Here is a 25,367-nt window from a genome sequence, read left to right as displayed (position 1 = left end):
TGAAACTTTCCAACAATAGCCACATGGTGAAATCCGTTACGCAACCATCCTTCCTATATGATTTTAAGTTCCTTGGTAAATAACTAGAATTGAAACTATCGATATTCCCAAACATTTAAACAGACATCTATCTTTCTGGAAAATACGCACTCTCTAACACTGCGAAAGTTCTGGCTACCATAACTTTAAATGTCGCTTTTTATGATTTTTGCATACATGCCAGACGTCCCGATCTCGGCGGGACAGTCCTGCTTTTGGGCTCTATGTCCCGGCATCCCGATATGAGACGATTTGTCCCGACATTCGTTAAAAACGATGTAAGGTCTATAAGTTCCCAATAAAATTCGCTTTTCAAGCTCTTTCTGGCTAAAACTTACCATCGCTAATCCCTTTATTGCCCCCAATTTACAACCCACTGCTACTACTCGGGTGCACCAGTGTTGTTTTTGGCACCTTATCAGCGATTTATTGGCAACTTATTGATTTAATCAGCATTCACACGCTAATTGCTATCCAAACATGTATCGTACAGAAATAAACGCCGCCTGCGTTTGTATTTCATGGTCCAATCAAGTACAACAATAATATTATCCTGTGTATTATACAACCCAAAGTTATAAAACCTGTCAAAACACCGATTTTGTACATCAAACAAATTGAATACTGACCAATACACATTGATGTTTCTCACAAATTACCTTTCGTTTTCGACGGATTTTCAGAAAATAGTTTGTACATATTGCATCAATCTAAATTTAGAGTTAATTTACGATTGGTTGAATAAGAATAGTGCTCGATGCGCTCACATCGTGTCACACGAGGGAGGCGGAAAACTACAACGGGGCGAGGCATGGTATGGTATTGCGCAAGGGGGGTAAGAGGGTTAGGGTTAGGGTTTGGGTTAGTGTTAGGGGTCGGGTTAGGGTTTGGGTTAGCCTTAACCCAACCCTAACCCTGACCCTAATCCTAACACTAACCCAAACCCGCCTCCCCACGATTTACAGGTTCAAGGGGATATCCCTGCACCAATTGGATGTCAAATCGAGGCAAACAGGGACACCCCACATTTCAGTTCATGGAGTGTGTTTACTTCTGGAAAATGGAGAACGTATGCGTTCACGAAATTCTGAACACACATTTATCATCAATATTGGGCAGAAATTAAGAGTTTTTTAAGTAATATACTGACTACTGACTAAAGAAAAGGTGAAATGATTGATCGTTTTAGGTGTCCCGCTTTGGTCAAATGTCCCGACAATTTTTAAGGAAAGTCCCGATTTGGACCTGAAAAATTCTGGAATGTATGGATTTTTGACAGGCGCGACTTAATAGTTTTGGACCAACCCCATTAGGAAAGTCAACCAGAAATTTCCGAAACGTTGACAGTTGACAAAGACCGGTCCAAAACAGCTTTTAAATGCAGTTATTGGCCCAAATCAACAACTTGATCGGAAAGATTGACATTTTTCACATTTAACTGATATATTCTTTCACAAAATACTATCTTAAACATTTAAAATTTATCTTTTCTGCTCTTACATATCGAGAAAAACAGTGATGTGACAGACTTTTTTGAAATGCGAATCTCCCGAGATTTCACGATAATATGACGTTATTTCTATTTTTAGTAACATACCATGTGCTGAAGTATTTTCAAATTCAGAATGACATTTCCTGGTATTTTAGATTATTCTGGCTTGTTTTGTAAACAAATTGTAGTGTAGATACAAACTCAAGGTAAATATTATTTAAAACTACCTGATTCACACTGAAATCAGTCTTATAATCCATCAGACGTAAGTTGTTAATCACAAATAATATATTTCAGAAACAAAAGTAATGTTTACAATTTTAGCAAAACATGTTAAGGTCGATCCGAAAGTATCCAAATGAAAACTCGTCACTTGACAAAGCGACAATGGCGTCAAAATTGTGAATTTCAGACTGATGAGAGTTATTTTCATCTGTTGTAAGATGCATTTTAAACATTTGAACCTTAAAATATTCCACGATGCAGTAATTTATATTCATTCACCAATATACGTAGAAATGTATCCAAGAAAATGAGCTTTCTTTGATTTATAGCGTGACATAAATATGTTACGACTCTGAATGACTTTCGATACGGGGTTGGCTTCAGCGTACAGGTATGTCAATACAATATAAACTGTACGCTGAAGTTTCTTTAGATAACACTGCGGTTCATTGCATTCACATGTATGGTGAGGAACGAACGACAACTCTGCTAGGAGAATGGAAAATACGATGGCTAAACGCCGTGTGCAAAACTTAATGCTATACCGCACATCTCCGGCCAAAAAACACTAATTATCGTAAAGTTTGTAATATATTTACCCACATAAGTACCCCCCACAATTGTCCATACTCCATCAATCATATTTGGCAAATATCTTTTGTAAATATTACCGGAAGTTTATCATTTACTTAAGATATTTTTTGTTTTGTTATATTGCCCTTATTGTATATTTTGTATACTTGGGTGAAACAATAAACGTTTTGTTCTGTTCTGTTCTGACAATACAAATGTATTAAAGAGTTTTTCGGAGAAACATAGCTTCTTTGATGTATAAGCAAAGTTTGATAAGATCTTCTCTTTTACACAACGAGTGCAGTGTTTTACTTTTTTCCCTTTCGATCCAAGTAACACCCGATATTTCCTCGTATTCGATTAACGAGTATTATATCAGAGCGTAAATACAACAAACCATTGATATTGTTATTATTTTCCAAAACTGAATAAACTTGGCAATCGCAGACATCCCGATTTAAGTTCCAGTTACTCGCAGTTTAATGTTTAAGTCTCACGAGTGCCATATTTGCATATTTTATTTTTTTGCGTGTTTTTATTTGCAAATTTGAAAATGTATTATATGGAAAATAAAAGTCAAGCTGTTGAATTCAAAATCAAAATATGTAGCAAAAAGACCTTATTTGCGCGAAAACAACTGTCAAAACAACATTTAAACAGAAACATGTTTGAGGTTCTTATAAGCGGTGATATATTCAGTTTGTTTTCGTTTTTTTTTACGAAACTGTTTACATTTTAGACAAAGTGTTTTTAAACACCAGAACTATTTTCATGCTCACATTGAAATAATATATCAAATTAAAATTAAAATAAAACCAATTAAAACACAGACATTTGATAAATCACACCAAAACTAGTGAAATACCTCACCAATGAACAGTATGTCTTAAACATCCTATATATGTTATATATATATTATCAATGGATTTGGTCTGACATCAAAGGCTTTGATGTGAGTGCCCAGTTGGGTCAATTTCAAGGTAGTTTGAGCTGTAAGCTGTAACAATCACCACATTGCAATTAAGAAGGCAGCAATAACAACTATTGTATTGCAATAATGCAAGCTCAGTTAATCGAGTATTTTTTTAGTTATTAGTTTTTTACTAGGGTTTTCACTATGTGATTTTCTGCGAAAATAAAGATAATAATCAATAAAGATAATAATCTGAAGTAATTGCAATAATTAATTTGAGTAATAGAAAACTTCGATAATAAGAGTTTTGGTTTGATGATCATGCTTCTGAATTCATCACCAGTATCATCATGGCCTTATTCTTCTTCTTTTCATCATCACAACATTCCGCCCATTCTTATAATCGCTCATTCTGGTTCATGCACTGGAAGAATTATGCTAAATACCTCAAAGCTGTACCATTTGTTTATGTTTGTATACATGACATGTTTTGGATATGAGAATGATCATAAAATTATCCAGTGGGAGAACTATTTTAATGTGTTTGACCAGAGCACCACGATATGTTATGCAAAACAACTATAGATTATCATTTAGGCAAAATTGTGTTTAAAGATTGGAAATCAGACAAAGGCAGAATACTGCATTTAGTCTTATCTTGAATACCAGATATAATTGAATACCAAACTCATCACTATTATCGTAGGATTAGCGCTCAAAATATCAAATAATTGAATACAAGACTCATCAATATTATTGTAGGATTAGCGCTCAAAATATCAGTTAATTGAATACAAGACTCATCATTATTATTGTAGGATTAGCGCTCAAAATACCAAATAATTGAATACAAGACTCATCATTATTATTGTAGGATTAGCGCTCAAAATATCAAATAATTGAATACAAAACTCATCATTATTATTGTAGGATAAGCGCTCAAAATATCAGACAATTGAATACAAGACTAATCACCGTTAGTGTAGGATACCGCTCTAGGCATCAGATAATTGAATGCAAGACTCATCATTATTATTGTAGGATTAGCGCTTAAAATATCAGATAATTGAATACAAGACTCATCACCATAATTGCAGCATAGCGCTAAAAGTATCAGATAATTAAAAACCAGAATCATCCCAAATAATGTTGGGGTGGCGCTCGAAATATCAGCTAATAATAAGAGCACCGCATGGCGGGTGCCAACGCTCGGCTGCGGGTGCAGTTTTAAATTATTAGTTTTTTAGAGGTCACAGTGACCTTGACCTTTGACCTAGTGACTCAAATGGGTGTGGCGTGTAGAACTCATCAAGGTGCAGCTACATATGAAGTTTCAAAGTTGTAGGTGGAAGTAATTTGATTTTAGAGCCAATTTTAAGGTGGGTTCCCACTGTCGCTCCGATCAACTCGATCATCCCGATCACCGAAATTTCCCGACCAAACCCGACCAAGTTCGACTAAAAAGGGTATACACATGTACACGACTTCTTCTCGATAACATACGACTCACTCACGACTTATTCACGACCTTTACGCGAGCCCTATACGATCTCAGCTCGACCAAGTGGACCTCAGATCGATCGCCACCAGATCTTCACACGACCAGATCGTGATGGTCGCACTACAGTCGTACAAAGCGATCTAAAATAACTCAGGTAGAGGTAAAGTAGATCGGGTACAGAGCTCGTGTATGGTCGAATAGCAATCGGAAAGTGATCGTGTACGGTCGAGTAGCCGTCGGGTAGCAGTCTAGTAAATGTGTACATCAAATCGAATAGAGGTCGCGTGGATCGTGTTGCGATCTAAAATAACTCGGGTAGAGGTCGAGCGGATCGGGTACAGATATTGTTAAAGATGTCAATACGATCGCCACACGATTGCTTCACGATCAACTCGATCTTCTTATCGACTAATACACGACCACTTCCCGAGCGATTCTCGATCCATTTCCTACTCGACCGCTACTCGATATTTTTGATATGTCAAAAACTATCGGGTAGGAAGCCCGACCAATGCCGACCTACCCTACCGCCCCCGACCACTCATGCCGACCGAACCAGACCAGTACCCGACCGCTTGATCGGGCTTGATCGAGTTGATCTGATCGGCAGTGGGAACCCAGGTATTAGCACGACGCGGACTGCAGACGAGCTGGCTCTGACAATACCTAGGTTTTTTTCCGAAAACAGCTGAGCTCAGAAACAGAATTATCACAATTTACATATTTACAGCGCTCGAAATGTAAATAAATAAACATTTAAAAGATATGAAAACGTACAATACTGTTTCACCTTTTGGTCAGTGTCTTCAGCAACGGTTTTAACTGATATCGGTTGTTTGTATAACGTATTACATAAGTCTTTCGATTTAAATTATAAAACAAATCTGTATAAATGATTTTATTTCACTCAGATACATAGACATGGCATTTTAAGCACAAAATAAATGACAATAATTCTAAATTATTTAAATTACCATAATATACAACATTAAAAGTTTATAGATAAACTTATAAATAGTTCAACCGTAATACAAATCTTTGGCAATTGAACTTTTTCGAAAATGTTAACACTTCAAACTAAAATATTAACTTACGTTGCATGAACATTTGTTTCCCAAAATTAACTTACATACTTAATTTCAATTAGTTTGTCATTGCCCATAGAGTTGACATTTAATGTCGTGGATGTTATTTTTCAGAATATTGCGAACGTCAGTTCAATATCAACACAAGGCTTAGCAGGTTACTGTGTCTTACACCGCAACACGACGAATGATACATGCTGTTATCTCCCAAATGAAAGTCACACGATAAAGTTTGGGGAAAAAATTCCCTAAAAAACACAGGATTTTGTTTTTTTGGAAGGTTCCTGGAGAGGTTTCATGAAGGCCAAAAATATCGCGTTTTGGAAATGGAGGCAAAAAGATCACATTTTGCAATCTCTCTCTGGAAGCAGCAGAACTACGTTTTGATAATGTACCATGAAAGATATAGAATGAATTTTGGAAATGTTTAGCGGAAGCCAAAATGTTTTGGAAATGCTACATAGAAGCTTCAAGATTACGTTTGAAAATGCTTATTGGAAATCACAAGATTGTGTTTTGAAAATGTTCCATGGAAACTACACAATTTCATTTGACAAGTGTCATGGTAGCTACAAAATTAACATTGGAAGCGTTCCATGGAAGCAAACATACTTTGTGTTGGAATTGTGCATTGATGCCAAATTATTGCGTTTTTTGGGATATAGCATGGAAGCAACAAGATATGCATTAGTTGTCATGCATCGTACCCAGAGCGATTTTTTTCAAAATCGAATCAGAACAGTTTGTTTACTTTTTGCTGACATATTTCTATATATTAGAAATAGTGATACGTTTTAAGCTCTGCAGTCAGTAAAAAATGTAATAAGTTTACAATCAAATGAGTACATGCAAGATTATTCGATTCCGCTCTTTTTCAGTTCAAGTCATTTGTGGCAAAGAAGCGCAATTTCGAAAGCAAAAACTAATCGATTCATCATTATGTAGTGGGTATGCTCGATCTTTCCAACATTTCATCCGAATCTTGAATCAGGCGCTCCGCCGGGCGACGTAGAGAGCGCCTCCGATTGCCAATGATGGATTTCAGGATGACAGCTAGCTCCTTAAAGTCCGGTCGGTTATTTTTACTGCAACAAATTGTAGATCAGAAATAGTGACAGTCGTAATTATATATGCTATTCAATGGATGTTAATCTGTATTCGGTTTGATTTTTTAAACGTGACCAACCACTCCATTTTCATTAAGATTCATTTGTGCAACAATGCGGTGTTATTAAATCTATTATTTTTAATATGAGTGTGCAAAAAGGGCGGGCACGTAAGACCACAGTTATCACATTAAGTTGATACATATACTTTCTACAGTAATTGCAAACCTCTAAAATTGAAATGCAGAATCATCACCAGTATCAGAGAAAAGCAGTGGCATACCTTGAACTTTGAAAATTATGCAATCCCAATAGAATGAGTTAAACATTAAAAATGAATGAACTTCGAGCTTTACAAATTAGAATTGATAGTGTTTCAAACCACGGACTCTAGAAGAGACGGATATGAAACGGGACCGTATCGGCAAATAACTTGTCGATACTTTGTCACGTGACCGGTAGCTATCGATTAGCGTACATCGAAGCGCCGAGGTAATACATTTTGATGTAACCACTCGCGTCTTCTTTTTAATTATACTTTCATTTCTCGTGACAAATTATATATCATTAGAAAGCCTACGCTACGTAGTTTTCAGATATATAAATATATATTATGTTTTCATTCTGATTCGGGCAGCCCGGCGAGTTATAACTTTAACTTTATTTCTCGGTCGGGATTTTCAAGAAATTTTTAATAATTTTAATTAATTGATAATTTAAGGTGAATAACCTTTCATATAATTATACATAATAACCTCTTTGAAAAAAAACAACAAACGATGAATGTTTTGACACCCATTTCATTTTAAGTATGCAAAGCCGAAAAATATCAAGAGGGTCCGCTATATTCGCTGTCTCGTCATAAAATTAACACCCTGTCTGTATTATAAACAAGAGTTGTAATCGTTAATTTATTAAGCTTCGATAATAATTAGCTTAATTGATATGTTTCTAGAACAAAATATTTCAATTTATTCCATAAACAAGAGATGCGTTTGTCAGAAACACAATGCACCCTACTACGCCGCATTGAAATAAAATTTATATTTATCATTTGGCAGATATAGAAATCATCTCCCTTCACTGACAACCAAGGCCTGTGGTTTAAAAGAGATCATAGCCAGAGTTGAGCATGTATCTATGGACATAAGTACACAGGTATGTAATGAACATCAAAGAAATTATAATTGCATCATTAAAAAAAGAACTTTGAAAAATCAATCATTTGGGTTATAAATAATCAAAATAATAAATTAATACAGTAACTGTGAAAAGAACTTCAATTCTTGGTAAGGAAATATATAATATGAGATTTATAATTATCTCAATTACTTCCCTTGAAAATAATTGTCTGTAACAAATCTCTATTTTAGTAGCAAATAATTTAAAGCCACTACCGTGACTGTAGATTCACCACTCACAATGTGCAGCTCCATGAGATACACATGCGTGCCAATTATATAAAGTGGCTATGTTCAATATTGAATAATTTTCTCCCTTTTTAAAGCTTATTACTTCCCTTAAATCTGTATTTTTTACCGTAGACCGTAAAGGTTGACCTTGACCTTGACCTTTTACCACAATGTGTTCGTCAGAAACACAATGCCGCCTACTGCGCCGCTTTGATTTATTTAACAACAAGGGCTCTTTGTAAAACATGCATGCCCCCATATGGGCTCTCCGTTGTAGTGACAGCCATTGTGTGATAATGTTTTTGTCACTGTGACCTTGACCTTTGACCTAGTGACCTGAAAATCAATAGGGGTCATCTGCCAGTCATGATCAATGTACCTATAGAGTTTCATGATCCTAGCCATCAGCGTTCTTGAGTTATCATCCGTAAACTATTTTACTATTTCGGGTCACCGTGACCTTGACCTTTGATCTAGTGACCTCAAAATAGATAGGGGTCATCTGCGAGTCATGATCAATGTACCTTTGAAGTTTCATGATCCTAGGCATAAGCGTTCTTGAGTTATCATCCGGAAACTATTTTACTATGTCGGGTCACCATGACCTTGACCTTTGACTAAGTGACCTCAAAATCAATAGGGGTCATCTGCGAGTCATGATCAATGTACTTATGAAGTTTCATGATCGTGGCCATTAGCGTTCTTGAGTTATCATCCGGAAACCATTTTACTATTTCAGGTCACCGTGACCTTGACCTTTGATATAGTGCCTGAAAATCAATAGGGGTCAACTGCGAGTCATGATCAATCTACCTATCAAGTTTCATGATCCTAGGCATAAGCATTCTTGAGTTATCATCCGGAAACCATTTTACTATTTCGGGTCACCGTGACCTTGACCTTTGACCTAGTGACCTGAAATTAATAGGGGTCATCTGCGAGTCATGATCAATGTACCTATCGCGTTTCATGATCCTAGGCATAAGCGTTCTTCAGTTATCATCCGGAAACCATTTTACAATTTCGTGTCACCGTGACCTTGACCTAGTGACCTGAAAATCAATAGGGGTCATCTACCAGCCATTATCAATCTACCTACGAAGTTTCATGATCCTAGGCATAAGCGTTCTTGAGTTATCATTCGGAAACCATTTTACTATTTCGGGTCACCGTGACCTTGACCTTTAACCTAGTGACCTGAAAATCAATAGGGGTCATTTGCGAGTCATGATCAATCTACCAATAAAGTTTCATTATCCTAGGCATAAGCGTTCTTGAGTTATCATCCGGAAACCATTTTACTATTTCGGGTCACTGTGACCTAAACCTTTGACCTAGTGACCTGAAAATCGATAGGGGTCATCTGCGAGTCATGATCCATCCACCTATCAAGTTTCATGATCCTAGGCCTAAGCATTCTTGAGTTATCATCCGGAAACCATTTTACTATTTCGGGTCACCGTGACCTTGACCTTTGACCTAGTGACCTCAAATCAATAGGGGTCAACTGCAAATGATCAATGTTCCTATTAAGTTTCATGATCTTAGGCTCAAGCGTTCTTGAGTTATCATCCGGAAACCACCTGGTGGACGGACCGACAGACCGACCGACATGTGCAAAGCAATATACCCCCTCTTCTTCGAAGGGGGGCATAAAAATATATACGTGGGCAGGTCAGATAACTATGTCCATTTAAAGCTTATAACTTCCCTTGACTTTGTTTTTTCGACCCTAGACATTGAAGGATGATGTTCACCTTGAAATTTTACCACTCAAAATGTGCAGCTTCATGAGATACACATGCATGCCAAATATCAAGGTGCTATCTTCAAAATTTAAAAAGTTATGGCCAATGTTTAAGTTTTTTTCGAACGGACGGACAGACTGACATACTGACTGACGGACAGCTCAACTGCTATATGCCACCCTACCGGGGGCATAAAATATAATAAGTATGTCAAAGGAAATTAAATGGCCGATATCTAAACAAAAGCATAAGCGCCAAGACCGTAGCATCAGTTCGGTGCGTTAAGACCGCGCAATCCTTTCTTCCGTCTTCATTCCTTACTTACTTTCATTTTTAACCCATTTTTTTCTATCGTATACAGAATTCTTTTCTACTTAGCAAGATGTACTTTTTAAAACTGAACTCCAAATATAAACGCTACAAATCGGTATAAAGTACGAACATGTCAACCTAGATTCTAAAACTCCAAACGTTCGGAGCGTTATGACCGCGCGCTACTTTCGTACAAATTCATTCCTTATTTACTTTCATTTTTAAACCATTTTTTCTATCGTATACATAATTCTATTCTCCTAAGCAAGATGTAGTTTTAAAAACTGAACTCCAAATATAAACGCTACAAATCTGTATAAAGTACGAACATGTTTACCGTAAATATAGATTCTAAAACGGTATGATATTTGCAAAAGTTAAAGTTATAACTCGCCGGGCTGCCCAAATTAGAAGTAAAACTTCATATATATTTATATATCTGAAAACTAAGAGACGTAAGCTTTCTAATGATATATATAATTTGTTAAAATTGGCCGAGAAATAAACGTAAAATTAGAAAAAAGACGTTAGGGGGTATATGATCAAAGTACTGACAGTACTGGTGTAACGATGCTTTTGAACAGGATTGATATAAAAGCATCTATTTAAGTTTATCTACATCACCACAATTGTGTATGTGGGTACGAAAATTTTGGGTAGGAAAAAAATGGGTACGAACATTTTGGGTACAACAATTATGCCCAAAAAAATTAAGTACGTAAAGAGATTTGGTTACGAAAAAAATTTGGGTAGGAAAAAAATGGGTACGAAAAACAATTTGGTTATGAGCTAAAATTTGGGTACGAAAAAAAAATTGGGTACGAAAAAAATTGGGTACGAAATATTTAGGGTACGAAATAAAAATTGGGGGTACGGGGAAGTAGTACCCGTGGGGAACTTGATCCTTTCTGCGAAACTGGGAGGCGGGTTACATTCTCGATCAAATATAACAAGAAATATCTTTAAAAAGGTATTCGACGTGTATTTTCTGTACCACTTATCTTAAAAAACTGTCTGTTACAGTAAAACGTTTGTGGGTTATAACATTACGTGTCAGCATATAAATTCAAAACTTGACATGCTCTTTAATTACACCATGCTCTTTAATTTCACATGTATATCATACCAAACTTTATATTTCGTTGTTTCCTTTCCTAAGTTAATGATGCTATGTGTACGGACGTGATTTCACAATCCCATGTGCATGAACATTTACTTTTTCTCTTTTGATTATTGTTCTTTTTCTCTAATTCAATAAGCTTAGGCATGTTTGTTCGTTAAGTACGGCAATAATTTCATGATGATTCCCGATCAAAAGTGGGTATGAGCACATAGTCGTAAGAGCACTTGAATACGTGAGTTCGCCCATGAACACATGGTAAGGTTAACTAAATCTCCGCGATATGACCTAATATGTGTTTAAAACAGCAAACAATATCCAACAAACGAATGAATTGTCAAACATAGTATGTGCACTGATGTGGCTCTGTAATTTATGTTTGAAAAGTTTATAAAATATGCAAAATGAGAAAGCACGCAGAAGAGCGAGTATCACAGATATGTAATGGCTATTATGCTGTTTATATACCATAGTCGCTTCTACGTTTACAAATGACAGGTTCGAAATAATTCGTTTTCTTTACACTCATGATCGCGTTGAAAGTTAATTATACACGTTTTAATTCGCAATGTATTTACTGAATCACGACAAATGTCAAATACAATACAGAAAATGCATAGTTGTTTCATTGATCTATAAACATATAATGGATTGAATATAACTGATTTAAAATTAACGTTTTCAAACTATTATTAAATCTTTTCCCAGAATATGTTGTCCTATTTATAGCTGAGCTTCCTATACCTTTATCAATGATAATCAGCGAAGTATGCCGATTTGAAAAATCGAGCTATCTCAATCGGACTGGCTCGGTCTATTACATAGGTTGCCATTGTGAAGAATTTTTCATGATATGATAACTTAGACGAAGTTATAACCATGACGCTTCGGTGTACGCTAATCGATAGCTACCGGTCACGTGACAAAGTTACGACAAGTTTAAACGCGCGGGGGTAAAACATAACATGTTTATTTCTCGTGTTTAACTCGCTATAAATCCATTTATAACAACGGAAATATACTGAAAGTTATTTTTTTTTAAGAGAAATTAATAAGCAACAAGTTAACGCGTATAAACCAATAAAATCAGATGATTAGTTTTTTGGCATAAAATTGAATTTACTACAGTAAGGGTCAAGTACTCGATTCAACTCCTGTCAATATACGCTCCGTGTTCAAACATAATTTATAGCCATCATACTCGATTGTTTCGAAATGAATTTAATACGTTGAATGGTGCTTAAAAGTAAGTCCCCAAATGTTAACCCTTTTTTACAAACAAGCGTGCAGGATGCACGTGAAATATTATATTAACAGTGTGTACATTACAATAAGAGCTTGTCACCGTAGTGCCAAATCCCCGCCGAAATCTGTTTTGCATGTATGACAACATTTGTGTTAGAGAGTAGAATAATATTTGTAAAACATGGCACCTGTGTCATCTATTTATATTTCAATGATCAATTAGTTATTTAGTGTTTGAGTTATGCTGTAGAGAATTGAATATATGGAAAACAAAGAAAGAGAGGTAACTGAACAAGAGGGCCATCAGGCCCTAAGGCGCTCACCTGAAAGCCAAAGGAACTAGACTATTCTGAAAAAAATTCAAGCTGATTCATGAAGATTATTTTGGACCTAAAAAGTGACTTTTAACATGTTTTTTTTATATTTGACCTTGTGACCTAGTTTTTAAGCTCATATGACCCAGCTTCAATCTCTGGCAAAATTTCATTGGGACAAATGTTCTGACCAAGTTTCATGAAGATTGGCCAATAAATGTGGCTAATATAGTGTCAACAAGTTTTCACTAAAGCCATATAAGGACAACTGCCCCCCCCCCTGGTGGCCATGTTTTTCAACGAACCATAACCATTTTCAAACTCACTCGAGCTATTGTTAAAACAAATGTTCTGATCAAGTTTCATAAAGATTGGAAAATAAATGTGACTTCTAGAGTGTTAACAAGGTTTTGTAGTAAATAGCCATTTAAGGAAAAATGCCACGCCCCCTGGCGGCCATGTTTTTTAATTGATGTCAACCATTTTTAAACCTAGCCCAGATATTATTAGTTCAAATATTCTGACCAAGTTTCATGAGCATTGGACCACAAATGTGACTTCTAGAGTGTTAAAACGGTTTTACCATACAGTAAAGCCATATAAAGAAAAATGCCCCGCCCCATGGCGGCCATGTTTTTCATTCAACTGGAACCATTTTCGAACTCGTCCAAGATATTATTGGGACACATGTTTTGACCAAGTTTCATGAAGATTGGAGTAAAAAAGTGACTTCTAGAGTTTTAACAAGGTTTTACTATAGCCATATAAGGAAAACTGCAACACCCCTGGCGGCCATGTTTTTCAACCAACCGGAACCATTTTCGAACTCGTCCAAGATATTATTTGCACACATGTTCTGACAAAGTTTCATGAAGATTGGATTTAAATTGTGACTTCTAGAGTGTTAACAAGGTTTTACTATAGCCATATAAGGAAAACTGCCCCGCCCCATGGCGGCCATATTTTTCATCCAACCGGAACAATTTTTGAACTTGTCCAAGATTTTATTGGGACACATGTTCCCACCAAGTTTCATGCAGATTGGACTAAAAATGTGACTTCTAGAGTGTTAACAAGGTTTAACAATAGCCATATAAGGAAAACTGCCACGCCCCCTGGCGGCCATGTTTTTCAACCAATCGGAACCATTTTCGGACTCGTCCAAGATATTATTGAGACACATGTTCTAACAAAGTTTCATGAAGATTGGACAATAAATGTGACCTTTAGAGTGTTAACAAGGTAAATGTTGACGACGCACGACGGACAAAAGGCGATCACAATAGCTCACCATGAGCACGTTGTGCTCAGGTGAGCTAAAAAGAAGACTATTTAAACAGTAATTGTTCTTGATCACTCTATTTTTCCTTAAACTCATCTATTCATTTTACAGTGAATACTTTAGTGTTCAAATTAAAATATTATTGTAAAATGAGATAAAGGAAGATATTAAAAAGTGAAAAGCTAAAATATTTACTATAAAATTAAATTAAATATAATTTAAAATTATAAATAAATAAATAAAATATAAAAAAATAACAAGGGCTGATTGTAAAACATGCTGCCCCCCATATGGGCTGTCAGTTGTAGTGGCAGCCATGGTGTGAATACGGTTTTTGTCACTGTGACCTTGACCTTTGACCTAGTGACCTGAAAATCAATAGGGGTCATCTGTCAGTGATGATCAATGTTCCTATAAAGTTTCATGATCCTAGGCGAAAACATTCTTAAGTTATCATTCGCAAACCATTTTACTGTTTTGAGTCACTGTGACCTTGACCTTTGACCCAGTGACCTGAAAATCAATAGGGGTCATCTGCGAGTCATGATCAATGTACCTATGAAGTTTCATGATCCTAGGCATAAGCATTCTTGAGTTATCATCCGGAAACCATTTTACTGTTTCCAGTCACTGTGACCTTGACCTTTGACCTAGTGACCTGAAAATCAATAGGGGTTATCTGCCAGTCATTATCAATGTACCTATGAAGTTTCATGATCCTGGGCGTAAGCATTCTTGAGTTATCATCCGGAAACCATTTTACTATTTTGAGTCACTGTGACCTTGACCTTTGACCTTGTGACCTGAAAATAAATAGGGGTCATCTACCAGTCATGATCAATCTCCCTATGAAGTTTCATGATCCTAGGCCTAAGCATTTCTTGAGTTATTGTCCGGAAAACATTTTACTTTTTCGAGTCACTGTGACCTTGACCTTGACCTAGTGACCTGAAAATCAATAGTGGTCATCTGCCAGTCATGATCAATGTACCTATGAAGTTTCATGATCCTAGGCCTAAGCGTTCTTGAGTTATCATCTGGAAACCATCTGGTGGACGGACCGACGGACCGACGGACAGACCGACATGAGCAAAACAATATACCCCCCGAAGGGGGGCATAATAATAAAGAGAGATAATTTAAAAAAATACGGCCTAAATAGTTATGGTTCATGTTCACTGCACTTCTGTTTATATTTCTAGTTTCAAGTAAATCCCTTCAGTAGCTTTAGTTATGCTCAGGACAAAAATTTACATTGAAATTAAATAAAGGGAGATTATTCAAATACTTAGGTAGATAGAGTTATGGTTCTTAGTCACTGCACTTCTTCTACTTGCCATCTGTTAATATTTCTAGTTTCAAGTAAATCCTTTAGGTAGATTTAGATTTATGCTCCGGACACAAATTTACTTTTAAATTAAATAAAGGTAGATAATTTAAAGAAACTAAGGTAGATAGAGTTATGGTTCTTAGTCATTGCACTTCTCATACTTGCCATCTGTTTATATTATAAGTTTCAAGTAAAACCCTTCAGTAGATTTAGAGTTATGATCCGGACAAAAATTTACTTTGAAATTAAATAAAGGGGGATAATTCAACAAGAGGGCCATGATGGCCCTGAATAGTTCACCTGACTAACCAAATACAATCTCAACCCAGATTTCATCAACATAAACATTGTGACCAAAATTCATAAAGATTAGATAAAAACTGTGACCTTGATTGTATACACATGGTTTTCCTATTATTTGACCTATAGTGACCTAGTTTTTGACCCCAGGTGACCCAAATACAATCCCAACCCAGATTTCATCAAGATAAACATTTTGATCAAATTTTATAAAGATTGGATGAAAACTGTGACCTCTATTGTCTACACAAGGTTTTTCTATTATTTGACCTAGTGACCTTGTTTTTGACCCCAAATGACCCAAATACAATCCCAACCCAGATTTCATCAAGATAAACATTCTGACCAAATTTCATAAAGATTGGGTGAAAACTGTGACCTCTATTGTCTATACAAGGTTTTTCTATTATTTGACCTATTGACCTAGTTTTTGACATAGTGACCTAGTTTTTGACCCCAGATGACCCAAATACAATCCAAACCCAGATTTCATCAAGATAAACATTCTGACCAAATTTCATAAAGAATGGATGAAACTGTGACCTCTACTGTCTACACAAACAAATTGCTGAGGGTCATTCTATTATTTGACCTAGTGACCTAGTTTTTGACCGCAGATGACCCAAATACAATCCAAACCCAGATTTCATCAAGATAAACATTCTGACCTAATTTCATAAAGATTGGATGAAAACTGCGACCTCTATTGTCTACACAAAGTTTTTCTATTATTTGACCTAGTTTTTGACCTAGTGATCTAGTTTTTGACCTCAGATGACCCAAATACAATCGCAACCCAGATTTTATCAAGATAAACATTCTGACCAAATTTCATAAAGATTGGATGAAAACTGTGACCTCTACTGTCTACACAAGGTTTTCTACTTCTTGACCTAGTTTTTGACCTAGTGACCTAGTTTTTAACCCCAGATTACACAAATACAATCCCAACCCAGATTTCATCAAGATAAACATTCTGACCAAATTTAATAAAGATTCGATGAAAACTGTGACCTCTACTGTCTACACAAGGTTTTTCTATTATTTGACCTAGTTTTTTACCTAGTGACCTAGTTTTTTACCACAGATGACCTATATTCAATCCCAACCCAGATTTTATCAAGATAATCATTCTGACCAAATTTCATAAAGATTGGATGAAAACTGCGACCTCTATTTTCTACACAAGGTTTTTCTATTATTTGACCATAAAGATATAATGAAAACTGTGACCTCTACTGTCTACACAAACAAATTGTTGACGGACACACACACGCCTGCACACACATACGGACGCCGGACATCACACGGTCACATAAGCTCACCATGTCACTTCGTGACAGGTGAGCTAAAAACTAAGGTAGATAGAGTTATGGTTCTTAGTCACTGCACTTCTCCTAGTTGCCATATGTTTATATTATAAGTTTAAAGTAAATCCATTCAATAGATTTGGAATTATGCTGTGGACAAAGTTTTGAACGGAAGAAAGGACGCACAGACGGACGCACAGACAGACGGACGGAGACTATTACTATATCCCCTCCAAAAAAAAATTCGGCGGGGATAATTAACATTTGAGGAGTTTATGTGTTATGAAGAAAAAACTTTGAATTTTAATCCACATAATTATCATTGACAAGAAACACATCAATGATGTAAATGCGACGTTATTTTAGCTGGAATTTAATAACTAGTCTTTGCGTTTTAGATTTTTTGGAAAATAATTAATTTGTCTTGTTTTTCGCCTGTGAAAAAAATCTGTGAAAGACAACATAAAAAAGTTTAGATGCCACGTGACTTTAAAGTAAAACAAGGGACAAAATTGTCACAAAACCAGGTTTTCATTGTGAAAAAAAAATCTGATAAAGGGAGAAAACTCAAACTGAACTTTTGAAATGAACAAACAAAATTAACCCCCTTTGTAAGTTTGTTTTTAAAAAATATATATTTTTAGTCGTGGCGACCTTGACATTGGAGATATTGACGTGATTCTTTCGTGCGACACACCGTCCAATGATGGTGAACAAATGTGCCAAATGATTTTAAAATCTCACAATGAATGACATAGTTATGGCCAGGACAAGCTCATTTATGGCCATTTTTGACCTTTGAACTCAAAGTGTGACCTTTACCTTGGAGATATCGACGTAATTATTTTGCGCGACACACCGTCCAATGATGGTGAACAAATGTGCCAAATGATTTTAAAATCTGACAATGAACGACATAGTTATGGCCCGGACAAGCTTGTTCCGCCCGCCCGCCAGCCAGCCAGCCAGCCAGCCAGCCCGCCCGCATTCGCCAATCTAATAACCAGTTTTTTCCTTCGGAAAACCTGGTTAATAAGCGCCTTTCAATGCTTTGACATATTGCAGAATATAAAGGCTTAGTCCTGACTCATTTGTGACTGGACTATCAATACTGGTGAATACTGGTGAATGTGCCACGTTAGTTGTGTTCAGATATTGGACATATACAAACTAGACTTTTAATTGTGATCATAGAGATGCATGAACTATGCAACAAGGTACTGGCTATAATATCTGCATTATAATGAACAATATTACAGTTGATTAGAGGTTATAGTACAAAATCAATTTGCCTTGACTAATAAATGTGACATAGACGTTTTAAAGACAATCATAAGTCATGCGGGTGACTCCATATCTGGTCATCTGAATGCAATGGGTTTAAAATACTTTCCTGCAATAAAAAGTTATGAAACACAACAAGTTTGATTTAACCTTGCGTTGTGCTATTGAATCCATTAACATGCACGGTACATGTACGCGACAGATATTTATCTAGTTAACTGTGAAAATAATTTGCAGCAATATGCATATATTCCTCCTATAAACAAGAAATGTGGAGCAGTTTTAATTAGAATTGCACTTGTAACCTTGACTTAGTGTCATTTACGTTGCTATCTGACCATCTGGTAAAGTTATTTGCAGTTAAATCATCACCCGTCTAGTTGATTGTGAGTTATCGAGAACTCTATTTCTCTTTATGACCTTTAATTGTGACATTGACTTTCATTTAGTATAAACATACGACAATATGTCATGTAAACATTTGACACAAAATCTCTTCAGTTACGTTTTTGTGGGCGCGCGGACAAACAAACACACGTAAAACAATAAGATCCCCTATCTTTTTCGTCAAAAGTCGCCCACTGAGTGGTTAAACGATAGTGAAATAAATTATAAAAGACAGAGGATTGATAAATGAGATATTGCATTACTATAAATAAAGGTAACAAAAATACTATGGAACACATGACATATAATATAAACTCAAAAAAGGCACGATCTTTCTAATAAGTTAAATTCCTTATAAACTATCTTTCTCATAAAATAAATTTCCTTATAAAAAGAAGCGAAGTAGATAACAAGAAGAACGGCAACTTAAAGATATACAATGTAGGACATGCTAATCAATTATACACTCAAAATCATGCATTCAAACTGAAAATCAGGCATAACCAGTCATATCAATAAGGCAGAAGCATGTTTTGATTATCGTACAATGTAAATCAAACAGGAAAGCGATTGAAAAGAACAAAAGGCTTTTATTCAAAGATTGGTATTACTTAATGCACTGGAATAACCTATATGATGCATAGCACATGAGATAGATTGGAATTTTTAGAAAGAAACCTCAAGCAAAATGCAAAATGTTTAATTTACTCCTAAATTTTATCTTATTTTAAAAGTATGTACTTATATGAAAGGTATTTTTTATATCAGGTGTTCCACAATAAGTATTGGTCATGTTGTCCGTTTGATACTTAGCTCAGAGTTCTTAATTGATAATAGTAATAATGTAATCATATAATTATTACAAAGCATAATCATGAACAATGAAATTGTTTATGTGAATAAATATATATTCATTAATTAACGGTAACAACAAAATTCAGTATAAAAATATAGTTACAAAGTCATAATTTTGAAATCCGTGAAATAGCTAGTGAAATAATTTTGAACATTAGAAAAATAAAGTCTAAAACTAAGTTAATGATTAATTTACGGTAAGAACAAAATTCAGTATAACAATATAGTTACAAAGTCATAATTTTTTAATCCGTGAAATAGCTAGTGAAATAGCTGTGAACATTAAAAAAATAAAGTTTAAAACTATGTAAATAATGAACGGTAACAACAAAATTCAGCTACAAAGTCAAAATTTTTAAATAGCTAGTAAAAGACTTTAAGAAAATCATAAAGCATACTTTAAACAAGTTAGCAATGGTGGCCATGAAGTGCTCACATGAGTTTCTTGGAAAATCAATTTATAAAACTTGACCTGTTGACTTTATTTTTGAAAAACGTGACCTGACATGGCCTCTGTAGTATTGAAAAGCTTTTTCTCAGATTTCATCAGGTGACCTAGTTTTTCGACTCATGGGAACCAGATTTAACTTAGCCTTGATATTGAATGGATAAACATTCTGGCCAAATTTTGTAAAAATGTATGTTCTAAATCAGGCTTATACAAATGAAACAAGGTTTTCTAGGATTTGACCTAATAACCTAGTTTTATTTTCCCGTGACCTAGAGTCACAAACACCTCATAGACAAAGTCAATTAACACATTCTGACCAAGATTTATTGAGAGTAAGTTATAAATGTGGTCTCTCAAGTGCTTTTTCCCCTAGGATTTGACCTTGCAACCTTGTTTTAGGATCCAAGCGACCAAGATTCTTAGCCAATCTAGATATAACCATGATTCATCAAGATTTACTTATAAAAGTGAGTGCAAAAGTTTATCTAAGATTTATCCAAAAGGCGGCAAGTTTTTTGGAGGCACAAGATCCAGATTCAATCTCAATCTCAATATTTATACAATAAACATTCTGACCACTCTAATGAAATGCATAGATTTTATTTACCTCTATAATAGCAGTCAAGTTGAATTGTTAAAAAGAACTCTATTTTAAAGAACTGTATTATATACTAACAAATTAACATGTATACTAACAATACAATTTGTAATGCATGGAGGTGAATAAATGCTTTAAACAAAAATACGTTCTGACCACGATTACTTGAGATTGAATTTTAAATGTGGTCTCAATACACTGAATCTTCATCAACAGTCTTCCTTTAAACCAAAAGTACAATAAAAGCGAGAAGTGTCTTCCCTGATTAGCATGTGTGGACTGCACAGGCTACTCTGGGGCAACACTTTACACACATGCATTTAACCCTCTTGTCATGAAGCCCGGCCCATTTGCATTTAAATTAGCCTTGTTACATACTTACTTGCATGTTGCAAAAACATCAACAATATGTAAAATGATTGGACAATATGGTATGGATATCACAAACTAACTCATATTTAGACAGAAAATTACAATTAACTAAGGTGCATTATTATTAACATTATTTGTATTTCTGGCTCTTACTTTTAGTATATCTAACAAATCAGATATGGTTCTATATCATATCTGTAACAAAAATAAAACCTTATTCTTCCAAACAAAACAGTTAATAAGCAAAATGCATGTATTATGCACTCAATATGGCTTTTGTTTAGCGGAACACGTTCAAACAAGTAAAGTGTGTTGATTTTGCATATGAAAAATATACCATCAAACACCACTTACAACAAGGGCTGTTTGTAAAACATGCATGCCCCCCCATATGGGCTCTCCATTGTAGTGACAGCCATTGTGTGAATATGTTTTTTGTCCCTTTGACCTTGACCTTTGACCTAGAGACCTGAAAATCAATAGGGGTCATCTGCCAGTCATGATCAATGTACCTATGAAGGAAACCATTTTACTATTTCGGGTCACCATGACCTTGACCTTTGACGTACTGACCTCAAAATCAATAGGGTCATCTGCAAGTCATGATCAATGTACCTATGAAGTTTCATGACCGTAGTCATGAGCATTCTTGAGTTTTCATCCAGAAACCATTTTACTATTTCCGGTCACCGTGACCTTGACATTTGATATAGTGACCTTAAAATCAATAGGGGTCAACTGCGAGTCATGGTCAATCTACCTATCAAGTTTCATGATCCTAGGCCTAAGCGTTCTTGAGTTATCATCCGGAAACCATTTTACTATTTCGGGTCACCGTGACCTTGACCTTTGACGTACTGACCTCAAAATCAATAGGGTCATCTGCAAGTCATGATCAATGTACCTATGAAGTTTCATGACCGTAGTCATGAGCATTCTTGAGTTTTCATCCAGAAACCATTTTACTATTTCCGGTCACCGTGACCTTGACATTTGATATAGTGACCTTAAAATCAATAGGGGTCATCTGCGATTCATGATCAATGTACCTATGAAGTTTCATGATTCTAGGCCCAAGTGTTCTTGAGTTATCATCCGGAAACCACCTGGTGGACGGACCGACCGACAGACCGACATGTGCAAAGCAATATACCCCCTCTTCGAAGGGGGGGCATAAAAATGAGCCAGGAAACAGATTATGTACAAATATGATGTAAATATAACAAGATCAAAATAAAAATCTAAGTCTAATGTATACAATTATCAACAGAATTCAAACATTCGAAACTGATTAAACATGATCTAGAAACATATCCACAATTTTCCACATATTTTTGCCTACCTGTAACTTGAAGTTTGTCACTTAAGAAACATGCGATTTTAGTGGTTTTTTAAGCTTGTCAATATAAACGTTAAAATGATAGAATAAAAAAAATGAATTCAAAGGTTACATTTTAACAACAACTAAATCCACAAAAGAAAAAAAGAAAAGTTTACCTAAACTGAACCAGTCCAAATATGATTAAAAGGCTTGTTCAGTCATCCATTTTAAACTTTATGTAAGCCATCTATGTAATCTTCACAATATAATTTAATAAGAAAAAATAAATAAATTATCCAATTCTTAAGCATATAAGCATGTAATTCTTTATTTCATCACTTTCAAATGAGAATGATTTATTAATAAAAATGTTTTTATCACTATGCCCCTGCTCCCAAATGTTGTTGTTTTGTAATCTGAGTAAAACAAGTTTACCCAAAAAATATTTTTTTAAGTATGAACAAGTTTCTTTAAGGACTTCTCTTACAACAGATTTTAGCATAGAAACTGCAAAGGTCAATATTAAAATACAGAAACAAATCAACCGCATCTTTTGGAGAGTAAGCACTATCACAAAGAAGCAAACAAGGGCTGTTTGTAAAACATGCATGCCCCCCATATGTGCTGTCAGTTGTAGTGGCAGCCATTGTGTGAATACGTTTTGTGTCACTGTGACCTTGACCTTTGACCTAGTGTCCGGAAAATCAATAGGGGTCATCTGCCAGTCATTATCAATGTATCTATGAAGTTTCATGATCCTAGGCCTAATTATTCTTAAGTTATCATCCGGAAACCATTTTACTGTTTCGAGTCACTGTGACCTTGACCTTTGACCTTGTTTCCTGAAAATTAATAGGGGTCATCTGCCATTCATGATCAATGTACTTATGAAGTTTCATGAACCTTGGCGTAAGCATTCATGAGTAATCATCTTATCCATATATATACTCATACCAAGTTTCAATGAAATCCGCCAAAGCACATCTAAGTTATCATCCAGAAACCATTTTACAGTTTTGAGTCACTGTGACCTTGACCTTTGACCTAGTGACCTGAAAATTAATAGGGGTCATCTGCCAATCATGATCAATGTACCTATGCAGTTTCATGATCCTAGGCGTAAGCATTTATGAGTAATCATCTTATATATATATATATATATACTCATACCAAGTTTCAATGAAATCCGCCAAAGCACATCTAAGTTATCATCCAGAAACCATTTTACAGTTTTGAGTCACTGTGACCTTGACCTTTGACCTTTGACCTGAAAATTAATAGGGGTCATCTGCCAATCATGATCAATGTACCTATGAAGTTTCAGGATCCTTGGTTTAAGCGTTCTCGAGTTATCATCCGGAAACCATTTTACTGTGTTGAGTCACAGTGACCTTGACCTTTGACCTAGTGACCTGAAAATCAATGGGATCATCTGCCAATCATGATCAATGTACCTATGAAGTTTCATGATCCTAGCCGTAAGCGTTCTTGAGTTATCATCCGGAAACCATTTTTCTGTTTCGAGTCACCATGACCTTGACCTTTGACCTAGTGACCTGAAAATCAATAGGGGTCATCTGCGAGTCATGATCAATGTACCTATAAAGTTTCATGATCCTAGGCGTAAGCGTTCTTGAGTTATCATCCGGAAAGCATTTTACTATTTCGAGTCACTGTGACCTTGACCTTTGACCTAGTGACCTGAAAATCAATAGGGATCATCTGCCAGTCATAATCAATGTACCTATGAAGTTTCATGATCCTAGGCCTAAGCGTTCTTGAGTTATCATTCGGAAACCATCTGGTGGACGGACCGACGGATGGACTGACATGTGCAAAATAATATACCCCCTCTTCTTTGAAGGAAGGCATAATAAAGAAAACAAGAGGGCCATGACTGTCCTTAATTAAGTCTGCACAAGAGTCTATAGAACACATTTTGGCACACTTCACTGAAATTAAAAAACATAGCCTTGATATTGTGAAGATTCTGTCAAAGTTTTATGGAGATTGAATTTTATTGTAATTGAAGATTGAGTAACAAATATGGCCTCTATAGTGGATACAATATTTTTGAAGATTGACTGTCTGAACTAGTTATTGGATGAAAATGACCCAGTTTGGAACTTGGCCATGACATTTTACAGAAAACAATTCTGACAAAGTTTTGTCAACATTGAGTTAAAAATGAGGCCTCTTAAAGGGTAATTTTTGTTCTTCAGTTTGGCCTGGTGACCTAGTTTTTGGACTCATGTGAACCAAATCGGCCAGGATATTGTGAAGATTAACATTCTGCCAAAATGTATCACGTTTCATCAAGAGTATCATTTTAAGTTATATATTTTATTGCTGGGTTTGTATGGTAGTGTTCAATATCACTCAAATGCATGGTCAGTCATTATTGAAATGATCCTGCATGTTAACAATATTTCAGCTTCATACTTGTGATGTCTTCACATGACAACATTCATAAATTGTATTGAGCATGCACATATTATGACAATTTTTAAAAAGCTTTTATTGTATAAATGAAGCCATTTTTCTATAAAGGCCATGTAAACAGTATGTGTTATTGTCTTGTTTTATGTAAAAAGCTATACTAATTAAAAATGGAATGAATTCTTAATCTTGAATATATATCGAACTGTATGCTAAACTAATGTATGTATAAACATTCATCTTGGTTTAAATGAAAACCTGACATTAAACCAAAGTAGAAATGTATATTATTGTACAATAACAATACAAAATAGTATTTAGTTTATGTTTTTGGAATGTAGCAAAGTGTAAAA

The 25,367-nt window shown here is 35.4% G+C and overlaps 1 protein-coding gene and 1 long non-coding RNA gene across 2 annotated transcripts in view; one reads left to right on the top strand and one right to left on the bottom strand.

Moving 5' to 3' along the window:
• Positions 1 to 5,655: 5,655 nt before the first annotated feature.
• LOC127861441 (tyrosine-protein kinase SYK-like) overlaps positions 5,656 to 25,367 on the bottom strand; it is a 135,841-nt gene continuing 116,129 nt past the window's right edge. The window contains exon 16 of the mRNA XM_052399928.1: positions 5,656 to 6,913. Within this exon, the coding sequence (XP_052255888.1) occupies positions 6,766 to 6,913 (148 nt within the window). The 3' untranslated portion in view covers positions 5,656 to 6,765. The remainder of the gene's footprint in view (positions 6,914 to 25,367) is intronic.
• Positions 19,648 to 25,367, top strand: part of LOC127861463 (uncharacterized) — a 77,547-nt gene continuing 71,827 nt past the window's right edge. The window contains exon 1 of the long non-coding RNA XR_008040232.1: positions 19,648 to 19,746. This is a non-coding gene — a long non-coding RNA (uncharacterized LOC127861463). The remainder of the gene's footprint in view (positions 19,747 to 25,367) is intronic.

This window comes from Dreissena polymorpha, chromosome 16 (assembly GCF_020536995.1).
Source record: "Dreissena polymorpha isolate Duluth1 chromosome 16, UMN_Dpol_1.0, whole genome shotgun sequence".
NCBI lineage: Eukaryota > Metazoa > Mollusca > Bivalvia > Myida > Dreissenidae > Dreissena > Dreissena polymorpha.
This window is presented reverse-complemented; position numbering and strand designations above follow the sequence as displayed.